At 32.0% G+C, this 18,402-nt stretch overlaps 1 protein-coding gene across 1 annotated transcript; it reads left to right on the forward strand.

The window, feature by feature from the left end:
• Positions 1–11,466: 11,466 nt before the first annotated feature.
• LOC139893919 (probable jasmonic acid carboxyl methyltransferase 2) lies at positions 11,467–13,662 on the forward strand. Its single transcript, XM_071877119.1, has 4 exons — positions 11,467–11,535; positions 11,605–12,009; positions 12,917–13,189; positions 13,309–13,662. Exons 1-4 carry the CDS (start codon positions 11,467–11,469, stop codon positions 13,660–13,662), a joined length of 1,101 nt encoding a protein of 366 aa, XP_071733220.1.
• The last annotated feature ends 4,740 nt before the right edge of the window (positions 13,663–18,402 follow it).

The raw sequence follows: 18,402 nt of genomic DNA on the forward strand, positions 1-18,402 counted from the left end.
TACGTGAATATTATATAATATATAATTAATTATATAAATTAAATAAATATATAAATTATATATTAAATAAAATTGTCGGTAGCTTAAAACAAAAGCAGATGAGCTGGTGCCAGTTGGCCATGCGATCGCATGGCTGAAAGGCATAGAACCCATGCGATCGCATGGGGTTCAGCCTCAGCAAACATCTTTATAACTCGATCAATTTCGGACTTCAACACACACACATATACACCGATATTTTACTCCCTCTGATATTTATTATTTATATTATTAATATTAAGATTAATAATATTATTAATCTTATTAAAATTAGTATTATTAGTATTATTATTACGTAGTATACATAAAATACTACGACAATGTAAAGACCCGTCCTAATCCATCCGGACGAAGTCCATATCGATTATAAACGATTCACAACAGTTGATTACATCGTGAGGTACTTGACCTCTATATGATACATTTTACAAACATTGCATTCGATTTTGAAAAGACAATCTTTCATTACATCAAAGTTGACTACATGCATACCATTTCATAATATATCCAACTATAATTGACTTAATAATAATCTTGATGAACTCGACGACTCGAATGCAACATCTTTTGAAATATGTCATGAATGATCCCAAGTAATATCTCTAAAATGAGCAAATACACAGCGGAAGATTTCTTTTGTACCTGAGAATAAACATGCTTTAAAGTGTCAACCAAAAGGTTGGTGAGTTCATTAGTTTAACATAAATAATCATTTCCATCATTTTAATAGACCACAAGATTTCTAGTTCTCATAAATATACGTCCCATGCATAGAGACAAAAATATCATTCATATGGATTGAACACCTGGTAACCGACATTAACAAGATGCATATAAGAATATTCCCTATCATTTCGGGAAATCCTTCGGACATGATAAAAACAATTTCAAAGTACTAAAGCATCCGGTACTTTGGATGGGGTTCGTTAGGCCCAATATATCTATCTTTAGGATTCGCGTCAATTAGTAGATCGGTTTACTAATTCTTAGGTTACCAAGTAAAAAGGGGCATATTCGGCTTCGATCATTCAACCATATAATGTAGTTTCGATTACTTGTGTCTATTTCGTAAAACATTTATAAAAGTAGCGCATGTATTCTCAGTCCCAAAAATATATATTGCAAAAGCATTTAAAAAGGGAGCAAATGAGACTCACCTAATGTATTTTGTAGTAAAAATACATATGACGATATTGAACAAGTGTAGAGTTGGCCTCGAATGCACGAACCTATATTATTCATATATATATTAACACATATACTCGTAATCTAACAATTATAACTTTATATATTATGTAACTAATTTGTATATATATTTTTTTTGAAAATGATTATTATCTATATAGTTATATATACATATATTAAAAATACTTAATTTGTTATATACGAATATTTATATATATAGGTTGTTAATCTAATTAATTTATACTTATATGTAACATACTTATATGTATATTTTTATATAGATAATAATATAAATAAAAGTTGTATTTGATTATAATAATAATGTTAATAATTTTATTAATGATAATAAAAATAAAAATAATGATATTGATAATAATAATTGTAAAATATTAATTTTTCTGTTAACGATACTTATGATAATGATTTGATAACCTCTTTTTTTAAATAATAATAATAATAATAGTAATAATCATAATAATGATAATAATTCTTATACTAGTAGTAGAATGATAACTTTTATACTTTGAATGATAATATTAATATTAGTAATAGCATTAATAATACTAAAAAATCTTATTTGTAACTATAATCATAATAGTAATAATAAATGAAGTTTCTATCGTAATACTTATATTAGTACCCATAACCTTAATAACTATAATTCTAATAATAATAACAATAATGATAATAATCATAATAATCATAATAGTCATAATATTTAATAATAATAATACTAACAATAATAATAATACTATTACTTAATAATAACATAATAATATTTATAATGTTTATACTACTTATAGTAACAATTGTAATAATAACATTAATAATTAATAATAATTTTCATGACAATAATATTAATGATCATAATAATAATAATAGAAATAAAAATAAATTGTGTATACCCTTATATGCTTCTCCTAAAAAGAATTGTCGTGGACCAGAATCGAACTCAAGACCTCCCACTCCCATACTAACACCTTAACCAGCGAATCTGTTTCTGTTTTTCTGTAATAGCTCGCGTTACCAAAGTATAATAATACGTACGTCGATTCAAGTGGCCCAACTATAATAGCAAGTACTCGGCCCAATATGCTTCGACCCAACAACGATTTACACAAGCCCACGTAGTAATTCATTTATGTTTTCATGAAGCCCAAGTTATAACCATTTAAGGTTTAAATGACCAACTTGTGTAGTTACTTGTTGAAAGAAATATATATATATATATATATATATATATATATATATATATATATATATATATATATATATATATATATATATATATATATATATATATATATATATATATAAATTGTAGCCGCCCAGATTCGAACTTAGGACCTCTCGTTAACTAACAAGACCCCATACCACTCCTCTATCTTAATCTTTATGAGATACTTAGAACATTTAATTCTTTATTACCCAACAGCATTATTGAATATAGTTCCAATCACATATTATGCATATTAATAAAGATTGGAAATTGTAAGTGGAGGAAGATGGTCCACGTTTAAAGTAACCGCCCATCACTCTTTTTCTTTTATATAAACCGACAGGAACATTTAACATGTTAACTGTATCATTCTATCATCATTATCGTTTTTTTTTTGTAAAAGAAACAAAAGTGGTTGCAGGCGCTTTGGGTGGTAATCGATAATGTTTTTAGTGGAAGCAAATAACATAAGTTGCAGCAGCAGTAGACGAACAGTGGTGGTTCACGAGTGAGTTTAGGAGAGAGAGAGAGAGAGAGAGAGAGAGAGAGAAACAAGGTGGTGATGGATTATCTTCGATAGAAACAGAAGAGTACGGCGTAGTAATCAGCACAATAGCAGCGGTATATGCTGCTGTTTGGGTGATGTTTTGGTAGCCCAGATGGTGGTCTGTTGGTTTTGATATCGAGCCAAAAGTTCAAGAAGGTGGTGGGTTGTTTTGTCCGAATAAGAGACGAAAGCAAAAACAGTTGGTGGTTGAACCAACCTAGAACCGTAGCAAGTTAGTGATGATCGAATGGTATTTGTAGCTGTAACTAGTTATCAAGTCGAGGTTGTGGTGACTTGTATATGTCGAATAAGAGATATAACTAAAGGATTAGAGAATAGTTGCAGGTTGACGATTTGTTGATGGTGGTGTGTTCATGACGGGAAACAGAAACAAATGGGTTTGTTGTAGTTGATCAGTGAATGTTGCATCATGAAGCAGAAACTCAAAGATGCAAGGGTTCGATGATGGTTAGACATTTGGTGGTTTAGTGGATCGAATATAGAATAGGATCGTGGTGTAAGTAGGAGTAATTATGGTTAAACATGAGGATGATAAAGGTGATGGGTTGAGTCGTATAGTAATGGTGTGCAGGTGGGTGTGTGGATTGATAGTGATCAATGAAAATGGTTGTGTGGTGATGATCAAATAGAAAGAGAGAGTGTTTTAATTATGTGCTTGCAGAATCATCAATCAATATACATATAAATATAGATACACAAATTGGTAAAGTTAATAATAATAGTAAAATAATAATACTAATAGCATATGAATTTCAAGGAGACAAAATTGGTAACAGAAAGCTAGATTAAGATGCCACTTTTGAAATTTTATATGTCTCTTTATCGGATTCTGTAAATGTAAGTGGGGTTTAAAAGAGTAATCGCAATAATTCAAACACAATAATTCAAACAGTGAGACTCAATCAACCCAATTAGACATAGTATATGAATATAATTTCAAATGTATGATTGAAATCGTTAACTGAATTGAAAATATAATATAATGTAATAATAATTATAATATAATTTAAATATAAAACGTTCTGAAATTTTAACACATAGTTCCCAAATACATTCCTATTAAGTCTATACTTTATATATCTCATTTTCGGTTCACCGTTTATTTTTAAAATCATATAAGTTTAAATTTAACTTACTTAATATCAACCGTGACATCAAATGACTATTACAATCATTTAATATTTATTTTAATATACATAATTTATATATAGATATGTTTTGAATAATAATTATTATAATATCCTATTCTTATTTTATTTTACTTAATTAATTTTAATAACAACAACATATAATATTTTCAAATTATATTTCCAATTACCATTTATATATATATATATATATATATATATATATATATATATATATATATATATATATATATACACACACACATCTCTATTTACAATTACTTGTTCGTAAATCATCGGAACTGGTCGAAGGTCAAATGATTTCATAATATAGTTCAAAAATTTTGAAATTCAGTTTACTCGACTTTGCTTATCATATCGAAATCATATAAAGATTAAGTTTAAATTTGGTCGGAAATTCCCGGGTCATCACAGACGAGGTCATGAGTGAATTATTCCAAACGGGCTTTTCGAGTGGGATAGAGCTAAGGAAATTATGGGTTATAGCTATGGAGGTTATGGGTATGGTTCATGGGTTTTGTTCTTGAGGTCAAACCTAGTGTTTACAATTTCCGTTGTGTCTACGTACTTTCCTGCAATATTGAATCTCAATATTGATACGTGAGCACTCATAACTTAACTTTTATATATTAATAGTGTATCCCTGACTAGTGCTCGAGTATATTTGATTATGCATGCTTGTATATTTAATTTCGTCGTTATATAGTGTATATTGAATCATGAATTCAATACACATAATACTGATATAAGGTATATGATGTGCATATCGTTGGAAAGCTGTCGAAAAATTATTAACTTTTCATTTAGAAGTCGTGTGATTTCGATGAACGGATTTAAAGATATAGTCAACTGAATTATCATTAATCTTAGTATTATTATTAAAAATGATTATTATTATTACGTCGTCGTTATTAACGTCGTTATTATTATCTGATTATTATTACTATTACCATTATCGTTATCAATATAGGTATTATCATTAAAATTGTTATTGTTATTATTATTACTATAGTTATTATTAAAAGATAACATTTTTATAAAAACTATTATTTTATTATTTTTATCATTATTATTATTAAAAGTATCATTAATATTAAAATTATCATGTTTGTTAAAATTATCAATTCTAATAAAAATATCATTTTTATTATCAATATCATATTAGGGTTATTATTAAAATTATTATTTTTATAAAACATTATTATTACTATTCTTATTATAATAATTATATATATAGTAAATATTATTAAGATAAGATATTATTATTATTATAACATTTATATTATTATAAAAGATTATTATTAATTATCAAAATTATTATTATCATTAGTAAATATAAATATTGTTATTATTATAATTAATATTATTATTATCACAAAATAATACAACTTTTACTCATTATTATTATTAATATTATTTTATCAAATAAATATGTGATACAAAATATTTTTATCACACGTAATATAATTACATTTATAATACAGACCACTATATTTTTATGATATTAAGTGAGCTTTATAAATTTTATTACTTAAGATATATAGAAGTATATTTTTATCATATATAATTTGTAATATAAATTTTTTATTAATAAATGACTTGTATTATTTACTCTAATACAATCTGATAAATATATTATATATATAAAACGACTATATTTAAGTTATATAATAAACATGTATAAATTTTGGAAGCCATTTTGGGTCAAATTGACTTTTGTTGACTTTTGCATAATAATCTCGAGCATTAGGATTGTGATACACTATGACCTGACCTAAATTGTTAGACAGATATTGACCAATATATCAATATATATACTTAATATAGATATCAATATATATACTTAATATAGGTTCGTGAATCCGAGGCCAACCTTGCATTTGTTCAATGTCGTCATATGTATTTTTACTACAAAATACAGTATTGTGAGTTTCATTTGCTCCCTTTTTAATGCTTTTGCAATATATATTTTTGGGACTGAGAATACATGCGCTGCTTTTATAAATGTTTTACAAAATAAACACAAGTAATCGAAACTACATTATATGGTTGGATTATCGAATCGAATATCACCCTTTTTAGTCTGGTAATCTAAGAATTAGGGAACACCCACCCTAATTGACGCGAATCCTAAAGATAGATCTATTGGGCCTAACAAACCCCATCCGGGTTACGGATGCTTTAGTACTTCAATTTTACCATGTCCGATGAGAGTCCCGGAATGATGGGGATATTCTAGACGCATTTTGTTAACGTCGATTACCAGGTGTTCACCATATGAATGATTTTTAATTCGCGGGTTACACGTATTATTTTTGTACTAGGGTTAAGTGTACAATTAAATATCTGAAAATCTTGTGGTCTATTAAAATGATAAAAATGAATGATTATGATAAACTAATGAACTCACCAACTTTTTGGTTGACACTTGAAAGCATGTTTATTCTCAGGTATTAAAGAAATCTTCCGCTGTGCATTAGCTCATTTTAAAGATATTACTTGGAGTCATTCATGACATATTTCAAAAGACGTTGCATTCAAGTCGTTGAGTTCAATAAAGATTATTATTAAGTAAATGACAGATTAAGTCATTCATAGTTTGGATATTATGAAATGGTATGCATGCCTGTCAACTTTCGATGAAATGAAAGTTTGTCTTTTAAAACGAATGCAATGTTTGTAAAATGTATCATATAGAGGTCAAATACCTCGCAATGTAACCATATGTTATTGTATTCGTCCTTATGGATTAGGACGGGTCGCTTCAGTTAGGGCTCACCTAATCGTTCCTAGCAAGTGGTATCAGAGCTTAGGCTCTCGTGTTTTTGGAAAAAATGACGGATAAGAATGATGTGAAGGTTGACCGGTTTGATGGAACCGATTTTAGCTTTTGCAAGATGCAAATTGAAGACCTACTCTATTAAAAGAAGCTTTATTAACCCTTAACGGGTGTCAAAACCAGAAGAGATGGGGCAAGGCGAGTGGGACTTGTTGGATGGGCAAGCCATAGGAGTTTTTGACTTTATCTGGCCAAGAACGTTGCTTAAAACATTGTGGGTGAAACCACAACTGCAGGATTGATTGCAGCGTTATCCAACATGTATGAAAATCCACCCGCTTTGAACAAAATTTTCTTGATTCGGCAATTGGTAAATGCTAGGATGATGGAGGGTTCCTCGTCGACGGATCATGCTAACGAATTTAATTTGATTTTAACTCGGTTGAAATGGATTAATACTAAATTCAATGATGGGCTTGAGGCAATTTTTTTGCTATCTTCGTTCCCTGATAGTTGGGCCAGTACTATGATGGCGATTAGTGGTTCATCCGGAACTACTAAGGCCACTTTTGAAGAAGTCTGTGATTTGATTCCTAGTGAAGATATTCGAAGGAAAGATTCAAGTGGGAGTTCGAGTTTGGTTCTAAGTGTTAGTTGGGGGAAAAGCTAGGTCAACGAGTAAAAATATGGTATGTTGGACTTATCAACAAGTTGACCACTATAAGTTAAAGTGGCTGAGTAGTCGGGTGAGAGCGTGGTGACTACACTGATCGAGGATGCGTTGATGTGCCAAGAGGAGGTTCTTGACGAATCTTGGGTTTTAGATTCGGGTGCCTCGTATCATGCTACCCCGTACATGAATGAGATGATGAATTTTAAGAGCTATTCTGGTAGGGTTGGAGTAGCGAATGAGAGTACTCTTGATGATGCGGGTAGTGGTGATCTCGTGGTTAGCTACTTGGATTAAGCTTAGATCTTAAGGAATGTGAGGTTAATCCCCAAGCACACGAAAAGATTAATCCCGATTGGGCAATTGGATAATGATAGGTGTCATGTTCTATTTAGGTAGTGTTTAATGGAAGTTATGTTATTGCTCACTGGTACAAAACGGGCACCAAGTATATGGTTGATGTTCCTTCCGAGGAATGACTAGGTGGATTTGTAAATGCTAAAGATCCTAGTGTGCTAATGTTTTTCGGGATTGTTGAGGAGTCTTGTTTGAGTGAGAGCTCAAGTAAAGTCGAAAAATAGTGGAGATTCGGGTCGAATTGGGTACACTATTTGTCTTCGTTACATTGGGTAGATATTCTCCAATGGAAACTCTATTGCGAGCGATTAAAGAAGATTAACAAGAGGTTTTCTAGGATTCACGGTTTATGATACATCCGTACAATGTGTGTTGGCTCGGTGTAAAAAATCGGGTTTGTCAAAATTCATGCACACGTATGTGGTCAGTGTTCAACCGGTGAAAGTAAAGGCGGTAAAATGGACGATTAAGTGTGTGCTTGAGTTCTCATGCAAGGTCTTAATCGATAATGTCCATGTGTTCATTTGACGGGTTTATTCTTTGTTGAAAAGATAAATTGGGTGGATGATATCGTGTATGAGTGGATCGCTTGCGCAAGGAGATTGATCGGGTCGTGTCGGGCTCAAACGACCTGTTGTTTCCTGAACTAAGGAGATATGAGCCATATCAAAAGAGGTTCTTGGTCCAAGCTAGTAACATAAAGATCGAATTATAGCTCAGCGGTATTTTTTGGTGTCGAAAGACTTCAATTGCTCGTGGGTTAACGAGTGAAATGCGGCGTGATTCGTGTGCAAATTCGACGGTATCAAAAGGAGTGTGTAATTAGCGGGTCGCGTTGTTAATGTGGGATGGAAAACAGGTTAAAGTTATGTGTTGTTTAACGTCTCTTCGAGTGGAAGATTGTTAGGAGTGTGAAGACGAGTTAAACACGAATTGGTTTATGAGCTGGAGTCATACCGCGACCAAGACGGGTCCTTTCGAACCGAGATGCGTCTGCTGCCAGAATTGAATTTGGACTAGGAGTTCGCTTTTTCCAGAATCAAATTAGTAGTTGTTCTTTATGCACTATAAATACCCCATATATATACCAAGGAAATTAAAAGAATACTCTTTGGTGGCCGATGATTAATGTAATCAAGTTTGATTACATATAACCTCTAAAAATTCTAGGATTATTTTTAACGTTTTTGCTAGTTTTCTTCGTGTTCATCACATATATTCGTTTATTGTCAGTGGGTTTAGAAACATGGGGTTATCAAGTCTTGTTAGGGCTGTTGGAGCTAATTGGTTCATTATGTTCCACATCGGAAAATGCAACAAACAAATGTGCATATATAAGTTTATGTGAACCTCCCGCTATTATCAATTGGTTTTAGAGTAATGTGGAACTCATGAGCTTATATGTTGTACATGGTGGTGGACATGAAAACGATCCTACAAATGGTATCCGAGCCTGGTTATAGCCCAGATGTGTGGACGGTGCAGAATGGTAGTGGAGGTTCAAACCGAGATGACTGTGGACGTGGCCGAGGAAGAGGTCGCGGGTCCGGGTGAGTCGAGATGGTATTGAACGCGTCCGTGGGAGTACCGTGGAATGAACCGATTAAGGGGGTGATTGTTGGAGCTAATCGGTTCATTGTGTCCCACATCGGAAAGTGAAACAAATAAATGTGCATATATAAGCTTATGTGAACCTCCCTCTATTACCAATTGATTTTAGGATAACGTGGAAGTCATGAGCTTATATGTTATACATGGTGGTAATGATGTGACACTTAGTACTTAGATAAAGATTAGTGATGTACGTTTGAGAACGGTCTTAAGAATTAAAAGGTCAAATTTAGTGCCTTGACATGTGGGTCGGGAACATCCAAATACATGATTCATTTAGTTCATCATATCGAACATGCTTATGATTCAGATCAGTACCATGAAAATTTTCAACATAAACATGCGCATGCGCAACCATTTATTAATCATAAATGTACAATTATCACAGGTTGATAACTCAGGATTTATATGGATTACTCTTTACATTAAGATTCTGTGAATTTTAAAACTTTGCAACAAGAGGTGGTGATTTTGCTACTTAATTTAATTTATTTAACTCTTCTTCCCATTTACTCTGTTTTTTCAGTTCAGTTAAATCTCTGGTTAATTTGTCAGCGAGTAATTATTATGTGGACTTTCTGGGATCAAATGTGTGTGCCTTCCAGAAACACGAGGAATTGTTGCCTGACTCCTAAACTAAATTCGGTAGCTATTTTCACAATATTCATGAATTCAACATTATCTAGTACTATGCGTAGCGTAGAGGTAGGAATTGATAGTGAGTGACTCACGAATTCAACATATTTAGGGAGGCTAAGAGAGTATTTACTTTATTTTACTCCTTCAAAATTAAGAAAACCTATACTATAACCCAAATTTATGTTGGAGAAATACGGATTAGTGGGTAAAGAATCAATAACCGGATTGATACTAGAATCGTGTGAACACTTTCTTAATAGAGTATTTCGACCCACTTGGTCACGGGTTACACGAAATCACTATTAGGATAAGACTAGTATGAACAATCGTCTTGACCAAAAGATAATTGTTTCTTGCAATTTTAGAAAGTATAATCTGTAAGTTTTGTGTTGAAAGTGGGTTAGACGTGTTCAAAATCTGGAACATTGTGTAAAAAGTCTAACCATTCATATGGAAATGAATCCATATATTTATAATGGGTCAAAAGGTGTTTACCAAAAGTCACAATCTTTCATGATATCCCATACATAGCTTGGAAGTTTATACCCATGTATTTGTGCTTAAACAAGTCCAAATACATGAAAAAACCGTTCATAAATGTCCTGGAACAACCCCAAAACATTTGGGAATCAAATGCACCTTTTCGGTAAAAATGACACATTTTCAGCGTCCATGTGTTAAGCCACGCCGCGGGCTAGGGACCCGCGCCGCGGCTTAACAAAGACACAAGCACCAACAGCAAGCAACACCCTCGACCTGGACACAGCGCCTTAAGGCGCGCCGCGCCCCTCCCAGCCGCGCCGCGGCTTAATGCTGCAGCCTGGCTGCTGCAGTTTTACGCGATGTGGTTCGGTGCGTTTGGTCTTGCAAGTCTCGTTTCGCATTTCTAATGTTCCAAACATTATTTCCAAGCTCACTATCATAACCTCAAACCATTTTACACTTTACGAACGTGTACTCCACACTCCCCAAATCCGTGTAGCGTTTCAATGGTTCGATCACTTTCAACTTAGCAATCCAATCAACTAAAATGACGTTTGATCATGCTAAAATCACCAACAATTTATGGGGTGGCGGCAACCCTCCTACATGTAAACTAAGTTCCGCCTTTGACATTAGTGACTCGTTATACATCACGTATCACATGAATTATTCATTCATTTCTTTAGTACATAATGTATCTTGGTCTACTTATAACCATCATCCTGCTCTCATTCAAGAGACTAACACAAACACACAAACATTTTAACCATGCAAGTCCTTCGTCACATGAATAAAGGAGAAGGCGAGACTAGCTATGCCAAAAACTCACTACTTCAGGTAATTTTCAAAATCGCCCTGTATATCAAATTTTTTTAATGTAACATGAAGTTTTATATATGATTCCAGAAAAAAGTAATGTCATTTGGTACGTCAATGGTGGAGGCTGCCATTTATAGTATATTAAGGGAGTTGAAGCCAGAGAGCATTGGGGTTGCAGACTTAGGGTGCTCATCTGGACCCAATTGTTTAGCAACAGTCTCTCAAATAATCCATATGGTGGCTGATGCGAGCCGTCAAATGGGTCAAATTGTACCTGAACTACGGGTTTCGTTGAACGACCTCCCTGGCAATGACTTCAATAATTTGTTCAAGTCACTTCCAAATTTTTATGAAACAGTAAAAAATGAGTATGGTATTCAAGGTTGTTATGTGTGTGGTTTGCCTGGCTCGTTTTATGGAAGGTTATTTCCGGCTCAAAGTCTCCACTTTATCCGTTCTTCTTCTAGCCTACATTGGCTGTCTCAGGATTGTGTATTTTTCATGACATCTTTGATGGAGTCCATTAGTCGTCCTTAAGGATCTCATTCTCATTAAGAATTATTGGATAATGTTACATTTAGTTGGTGGAGGGTACTTATTATTTTTAGGAAGTGAATAGTTATTTTGAATGTACAAATAAATAGTGTCTGAACTTCTTTATAATAACTTTTAGGGATGTCTTTAGAAAATTCTTTAGTTTAATTATAAATAAGGGTTAAGGCTACAAATAAGTTATATACTTTTAGTTTTTTTTCAATGTATGTTACATACCATAAAAAAATACCGTTATAGGTCATAAACTTTAAAGATGTCCGTTAATGTAATTAAAATGTGATTAATTACCCGTTAGACCGATAAACCTATTTATATGTCATTTTTTGAACTGACAATATTACACGAACGGTCCCTGTAGTTTGCTCATTTTTCGTGTGCAAACCCTGAGACTAACGGTTAAAAAAGTCCATTAAGTTAAATCAAATGTCATGCATGTGAGGGTACATCGTTGAAGTTACAGACCATTACCCACCGAATTATTAACACACATTATCTGAAATGACAAAATTACTCTCATGTGCGAGGCACATTATTAAATTTAACGGAATAATCTAATCATCTTTAGTGACATTTATTATATATGTTGATAATAACATATAAACAAGTTCATAGCTTACACTAGTATATATATATATATTTTGTATATATAGTTTACATCGAAACAAAACTATAAGTATATAACCTATTTGTCGATTTAACCCTATAAATAAAAGCGAGTTTCATAAGAAGAGGAGCATAATATACCAAAATAATATTGCACATGTAAAAGGGTTAGCCTTTTTATTCCAACAATATTTATCAATCAATTTACATTAGGTAATCACTGTTATATATATTGGAATAGGTACCATTGGGTTTGGGACCCGAGATAGAGTCCCATTTGAACAAAGAGAAGGTATACATATCAAAAGGTAGTTCATCCAGAGTCGTAGAAGCATACCAGCAACAATTCCGTATGGATTTTTCATTATTTTTGAGTTCACGTGCAAACGAAATGGTTGTCAAGAGACGAATGGTTTTGTCACTTCTAAGCAGGCGATCCCCTGACCCTTGTGCAGATGAAGCTTGTTATCATTGGGAACTTTTATCACGTGCCTTGATGAGCCTATCTTTAGATGCATGTCCATTTATCTTTATAATAAACATGGGTTACAAATTTTGAGTGTTTAGCTTATAATTTTTTAATATAATATATTGGCTAGTTACACTTATCAGTTTATAAATATGTCATTGTAGGGACTAGTTGAAAAGGAGATGATTGATTCGTTTAACTTCCCTTATTATGCACCAAGTCCGGAAGAAATGAAATTTGAAGTAGAGAAAGAAGGATCATTTGTAGTCGATGGTGTTGAGACATTTGAGATAGAATGGGATAATGGTGACTCAGATGATCTCAATGAGTCGAGCGGCAATCGAGTAGCGAAAACCATTCGAGCTGTGGTTGAGCCCATGTTAGACAGTCATTTTCATTTGGGACCTGAAATGATGGATGAGTTGTTCCGACGATACTCTAATATCATTGATGAATACTGCTTGAAAAAAATATTTTCTTTTACTCTTTTGGTTATTTCTTTTATGAAAAAAGGTTAATAACCTTATTAAACAGAGCCATATATGAGATCACTGTTGCCTAATTGGTACTCCCTCTGTCCCAGATTAATTGTCCCCAGACAAAAAATACACAGTTTAAGAAATGTCATTATCACACTGTACTTTTTCTGTACCTTTTTCTTACTTTACTGTTTTACCCTCAACTAATTAATTAGAAATCTCTCTCACCTTTGTAATTTAATTAATTCATTAGGGACAATATTGTAAACTTTATCAAAATTACTTTCCATATTTGGAAGTGGACAATTAATCTGGGACGTCCCAAAAAGGAATACTGGACAATTAATCCGGGACGGAGGGAGTAGTAGTCATAATAGGCCTTAATGTGAGCTTTAATGTAGACTTATTAACTATTTCTTATTTGAAGGTCTGTTTTGGAAATTTTATCAAGTTATAGTTGTTGGATGTGAAGTCGACTAAAAAAAAAAAAAAAAAAATATTAGCTTGGAGATTAAGTTAAGTTTGAAAGACAAGTCAAGTTTGGAAGACAAGTTTACTTAAGGAACGAGGAATGTTATTTATAGAATGTTTTTTGTACTTGAAGGTTAAGTTAAACTAGTGCAAAAAGGTTTTAGGTTTAATGTTTCTCAATAAATAGACTCATAATCTCATTGTAACTCTAAGCACGAAAAATCAATAAAATTGCTCTCTATGGTCATGGACTAAAACAATCACCCCGATTTCATATAACCACATTAAATCTTGTGTCATTTAGTTTTCTTTCATTATTTTGTTCGTTTGTCGCTTGTGGAATCACCTTATTCGATTGGTGATTGTTGTTTAGGGTCCATAAAATCCTCATAACTGGTATTAGAGCTTAAGGTTCGAGTTTGGTTGCGATGGTGGACAAACGAAAGTTTAGGATTGATCGACTAGATGGGAAGGATTTCAGGTTTTAGAAGATGCAAATAGAGGATTATTTGTATTAGAAAAAACTACACTTACCATTAAGATGTCGCTCGTGAAAAACGTTGCTTATGACGTTACTAATGATAGACTACGTTTGGGGTACTTAAACGCACTTACAAACAAGTACAAGAAATCTAACGCGGCTATCAAGGTTTTCCTCATGTGTCGATTGTTCAACATGATTATGAAGGAAGGTGAAAGTGCAACAGATCATATCGATGAATTCAACAATCTCATCTCAAGACTTGCTTCGATGGATATTGTGTTTGATGATAAACTTTAGGAACTGATCTTGCTTTTGTGAAATGTCCCGTTCATATTGATTATAAACGTTCCATATTAATTGATTTCATTGCGAGGTTTTGACCTCTATATGAGACGTTTTTCAAAGACTGCATTCATTTTTAAAACAACCATAACCTTTATTTTATCAATAAAGGTTTTAAAAACATTACGTAGATTATCAAATAATGATAATCTAAAATATACTGTTTACACTTGACCATTACATAATAGTTTACAATAGAAATATATTACATCGACATATGTTTCTTGAATGCAGTTTTTACACAATATCGTACAAACATGGACTCCAAACCTTGTCCTTATTTTAGTATGCAACAACGGAAGCTCTTAGTATTCATCTGAGAATAAACATGCTTTAAACGTCAACAAAAATGTTGGTGAGTTATAGGTTTAACCTATATATATCAAATCGTAACAATAGACCACAAGATTTCATATTTCAATACACATCCCATACATAGAGATAAAAATCATTCATATGGTGAACACCTGGTAACCGACATTAACAAGATGCATATAAGAATATCCCCATCATTCCGGGACACCCTTCGGATATGATATAAATTTCGAAGTACTAAAGCATCCGGTACTTTGGATGGGGTTTGTTAGGCCCAATAGATCTATCTTTAGAATTCACGTCAATTAGGGTGTCTGTTCCCTAATTCTTAGATTACCAGACTTAATAAAAAGGGGCATATTCAATTTCGATAATTCAACCATAGAATGTAGTTTCACGTACTTGTGTCTATTTTGTAAATCATTTATAAAACCTGCATGTATTCTCATCCCAAAAATATTGGATTTTAAAAGTGGGACTATAACTCACTTTCACAGATATATCCTTCCTCGAAAATAAGACTTGGCCACGGATCGATTCACGAACCTATACAAATATGTACATATATATCAAGGTATGATCAAAATATAATTACAATCATTTTTATTATGTTTTAAAGATTTGAGTGTATTAAGTCAGCTGTCCTCGTTAGTAACCTACAACTAGTTGTCCACAGTTAGATGTACAGAAATAAATCGATATATATCATCTTGAATCAATCCACGACCCAGTGTATACACGTCTCAGGCTAAATCACAACTCAAAGTATATATATATTTTTGGAATCAACCTCAACCCTGTATAGCTAACTCCAACATTACTGCATATAGAGTGTCTATGGTTGTTCCAAATAATATATATACATGGGTCGATATGATATGTCAAAACATTTGCATACGTGTCTATGGTATCCCAAGATTACATAATATATTAGAATACATGTATAATACAATATAAGTTAGCTAGGATATGATTTGTATAGATTTGTTAAACATTTCCCGTAGCTAAAAAGATCAAAAATATCCAATCTTGTTTTACCCATAACTTCTTCATTTTAAATCCGTTTTGAGTGAATCAAATTGCTATGGTTTCATATTGAACTCTAATTTAAGAATCTAAACATAAAAAGTATAGGTTTATAGTCGTAAATTTAAGTTACATGTCAATTATTAAAGAGGTAGTCATTTCCGTCGAAAAAACGACATCTTGATGACCATTTTGGAAAACATACTTTCACTTTGAGTTTAACCATAATTTTTGAATATAGTTTCATGTTCATAAGAAAAATCATTTTCCCAGAAGAACAACTTTTAAATCAAAGTTTATCATAGTTTTTAATTAACTAACCCAAAACAGCCCGCGGTGTTACTACGACGACGTATATCCGATTTTATGGTGTTCATCGTGTTTCCAGGTTTTAAATCATTAAGTTAGCATATCATATAGATATAGAACATGTGTTTAGTTGATTTTTAAAGTCAAGTTAGAAGGATTAACTTTTGTTTGCGAACAAGTTTAGAATTAACTAAACTATGTTCTAGTGATTACAAGTTTAAACCTTCGAATAAGATAGCTTTATATGTATGAATCGAATGATGGTATGAACATCATTACTACCTCAAGTTTTCTGGATAAAACTACTAAAAATGAGAAAAATGGATCTAGCTTCAAAGGATCCTTGGATGGCTTGAAAGTTCTTGAAGCAGAATCATGACACGAAAACGGTTCAAGTAAGATTTTCACTCGAAATAAGATTGTTATAGTTGTAGAAATTGAATCAAAGTTTGAATATGAATATTACCTTGAACTAGAAAGATAACCTACTGAAAATACAAAGGTTCCTTGATCTTAGATGATTACTTGAAATGGATTAGAAAGCTTGGAAGTAGACTTGCAAACTTGAAAGTATTCTTGATTTTTATGAAACTATACTTATGGAATTTATGAAGAACACTTAGAACTTGAAGATGGAACTTGAGAGAGATCAATTAGATGAAGAAAATTGAAGAATGAAAGTGTTTGTAGGTATTTTTAGTCGTTGGTATATGGATTAGATATAAAGGATATGAAATTTTGTTTTCATGTAAATAAGTCATGAATGATTACTAATATTTTTGTAATTTTATGAGATATTTCATGCTAGTTGCCAAATGATGGTTCCCACATGTGTTAGGTGACTCACATGGACTGCTAAGAGCTGATCATTGGAGTGTATATACCAATAGTACATACATCTAAAAGCTGTGTATTATACAAGTACGAATACGGGTGCATACGAGTAGAATTGTTGATGAAACTGAACGAGGATGTAATTGTAACCATTTTTGTTAAGTAGAAGTATTTTGATAAGTGTCTTGAAGTCTTTAAAAAGTGTATGAATACATATTAAAACACTACATGTATATACATTCTAATGGAGTCGTTAAGTCTTCGTTAGTCGTTACATGTAAGTGTTGTTTTGAAACCTTTAAGTTAACGATCTCAATTAATGTTGTTAACCCAATGTTTATTATATCGAATGAGATGTTAAATTATTATATTTTTATGATATTATGAAGTATGAATATCTCTTAATATGATATATACATTAAAATATCGTTACAACGATAATCGTTACATATAAGTCTCGTTTCGTAATTCTTGAGTTAGTAGTCTTGTTTTTACATATATAGTTCATTGTTAACACACTTAATGATATATTTAAATATCATTTTATCATGTTAAATATAGTGTATCAATATCTTAATATGATACATATATATTTAGTAGACGTTATCATAACGATAATCGTTATATATATCATTTCGAGTTTCTTAACTTATTAATCTCATTTCTTATGTATATCACACATTTGTTAATATACTTAGTGAGATACTTACTCATCATAATCTCATGTCAACCATATATATATGTCTATATATACCACAACATGTAGTTTTTACAATTTTGTAACGTTCGTGAATCGCCGGTCAACTTGGGTGATCAATTGTCTATATGAAACTTATTTCATTTAATCAAGTCTTAACAAGTTTGATTGCTTAACACATTGGAAACATTTAGTCATGTAAATATCAATCTCAATTAATATATATAAACATGGAAAAGTTCGGGTCACTACAGTACCTACCCGTTAAATAAATTTCGTCCCGAAATTTTAAGCTGTTGAA

Source organism: Rutidosis leptorrhynchoides, chromosome 2 (assembly GCF_046630445.1).
Source record: "Rutidosis leptorrhynchoides isolate AG116_Rl617_1_P2 chromosome 2, CSIRO_AGI_Rlap_v1, whole genome shotgun sequence".
NCBI classification, from domain to species: domain Eukaryota; kingdom Viridiplantae; phylum Streptophyta; class Magnoliopsida; order Asterales; family Asteraceae; genus Rutidosis; species Rutidosis leptorrhynchoides.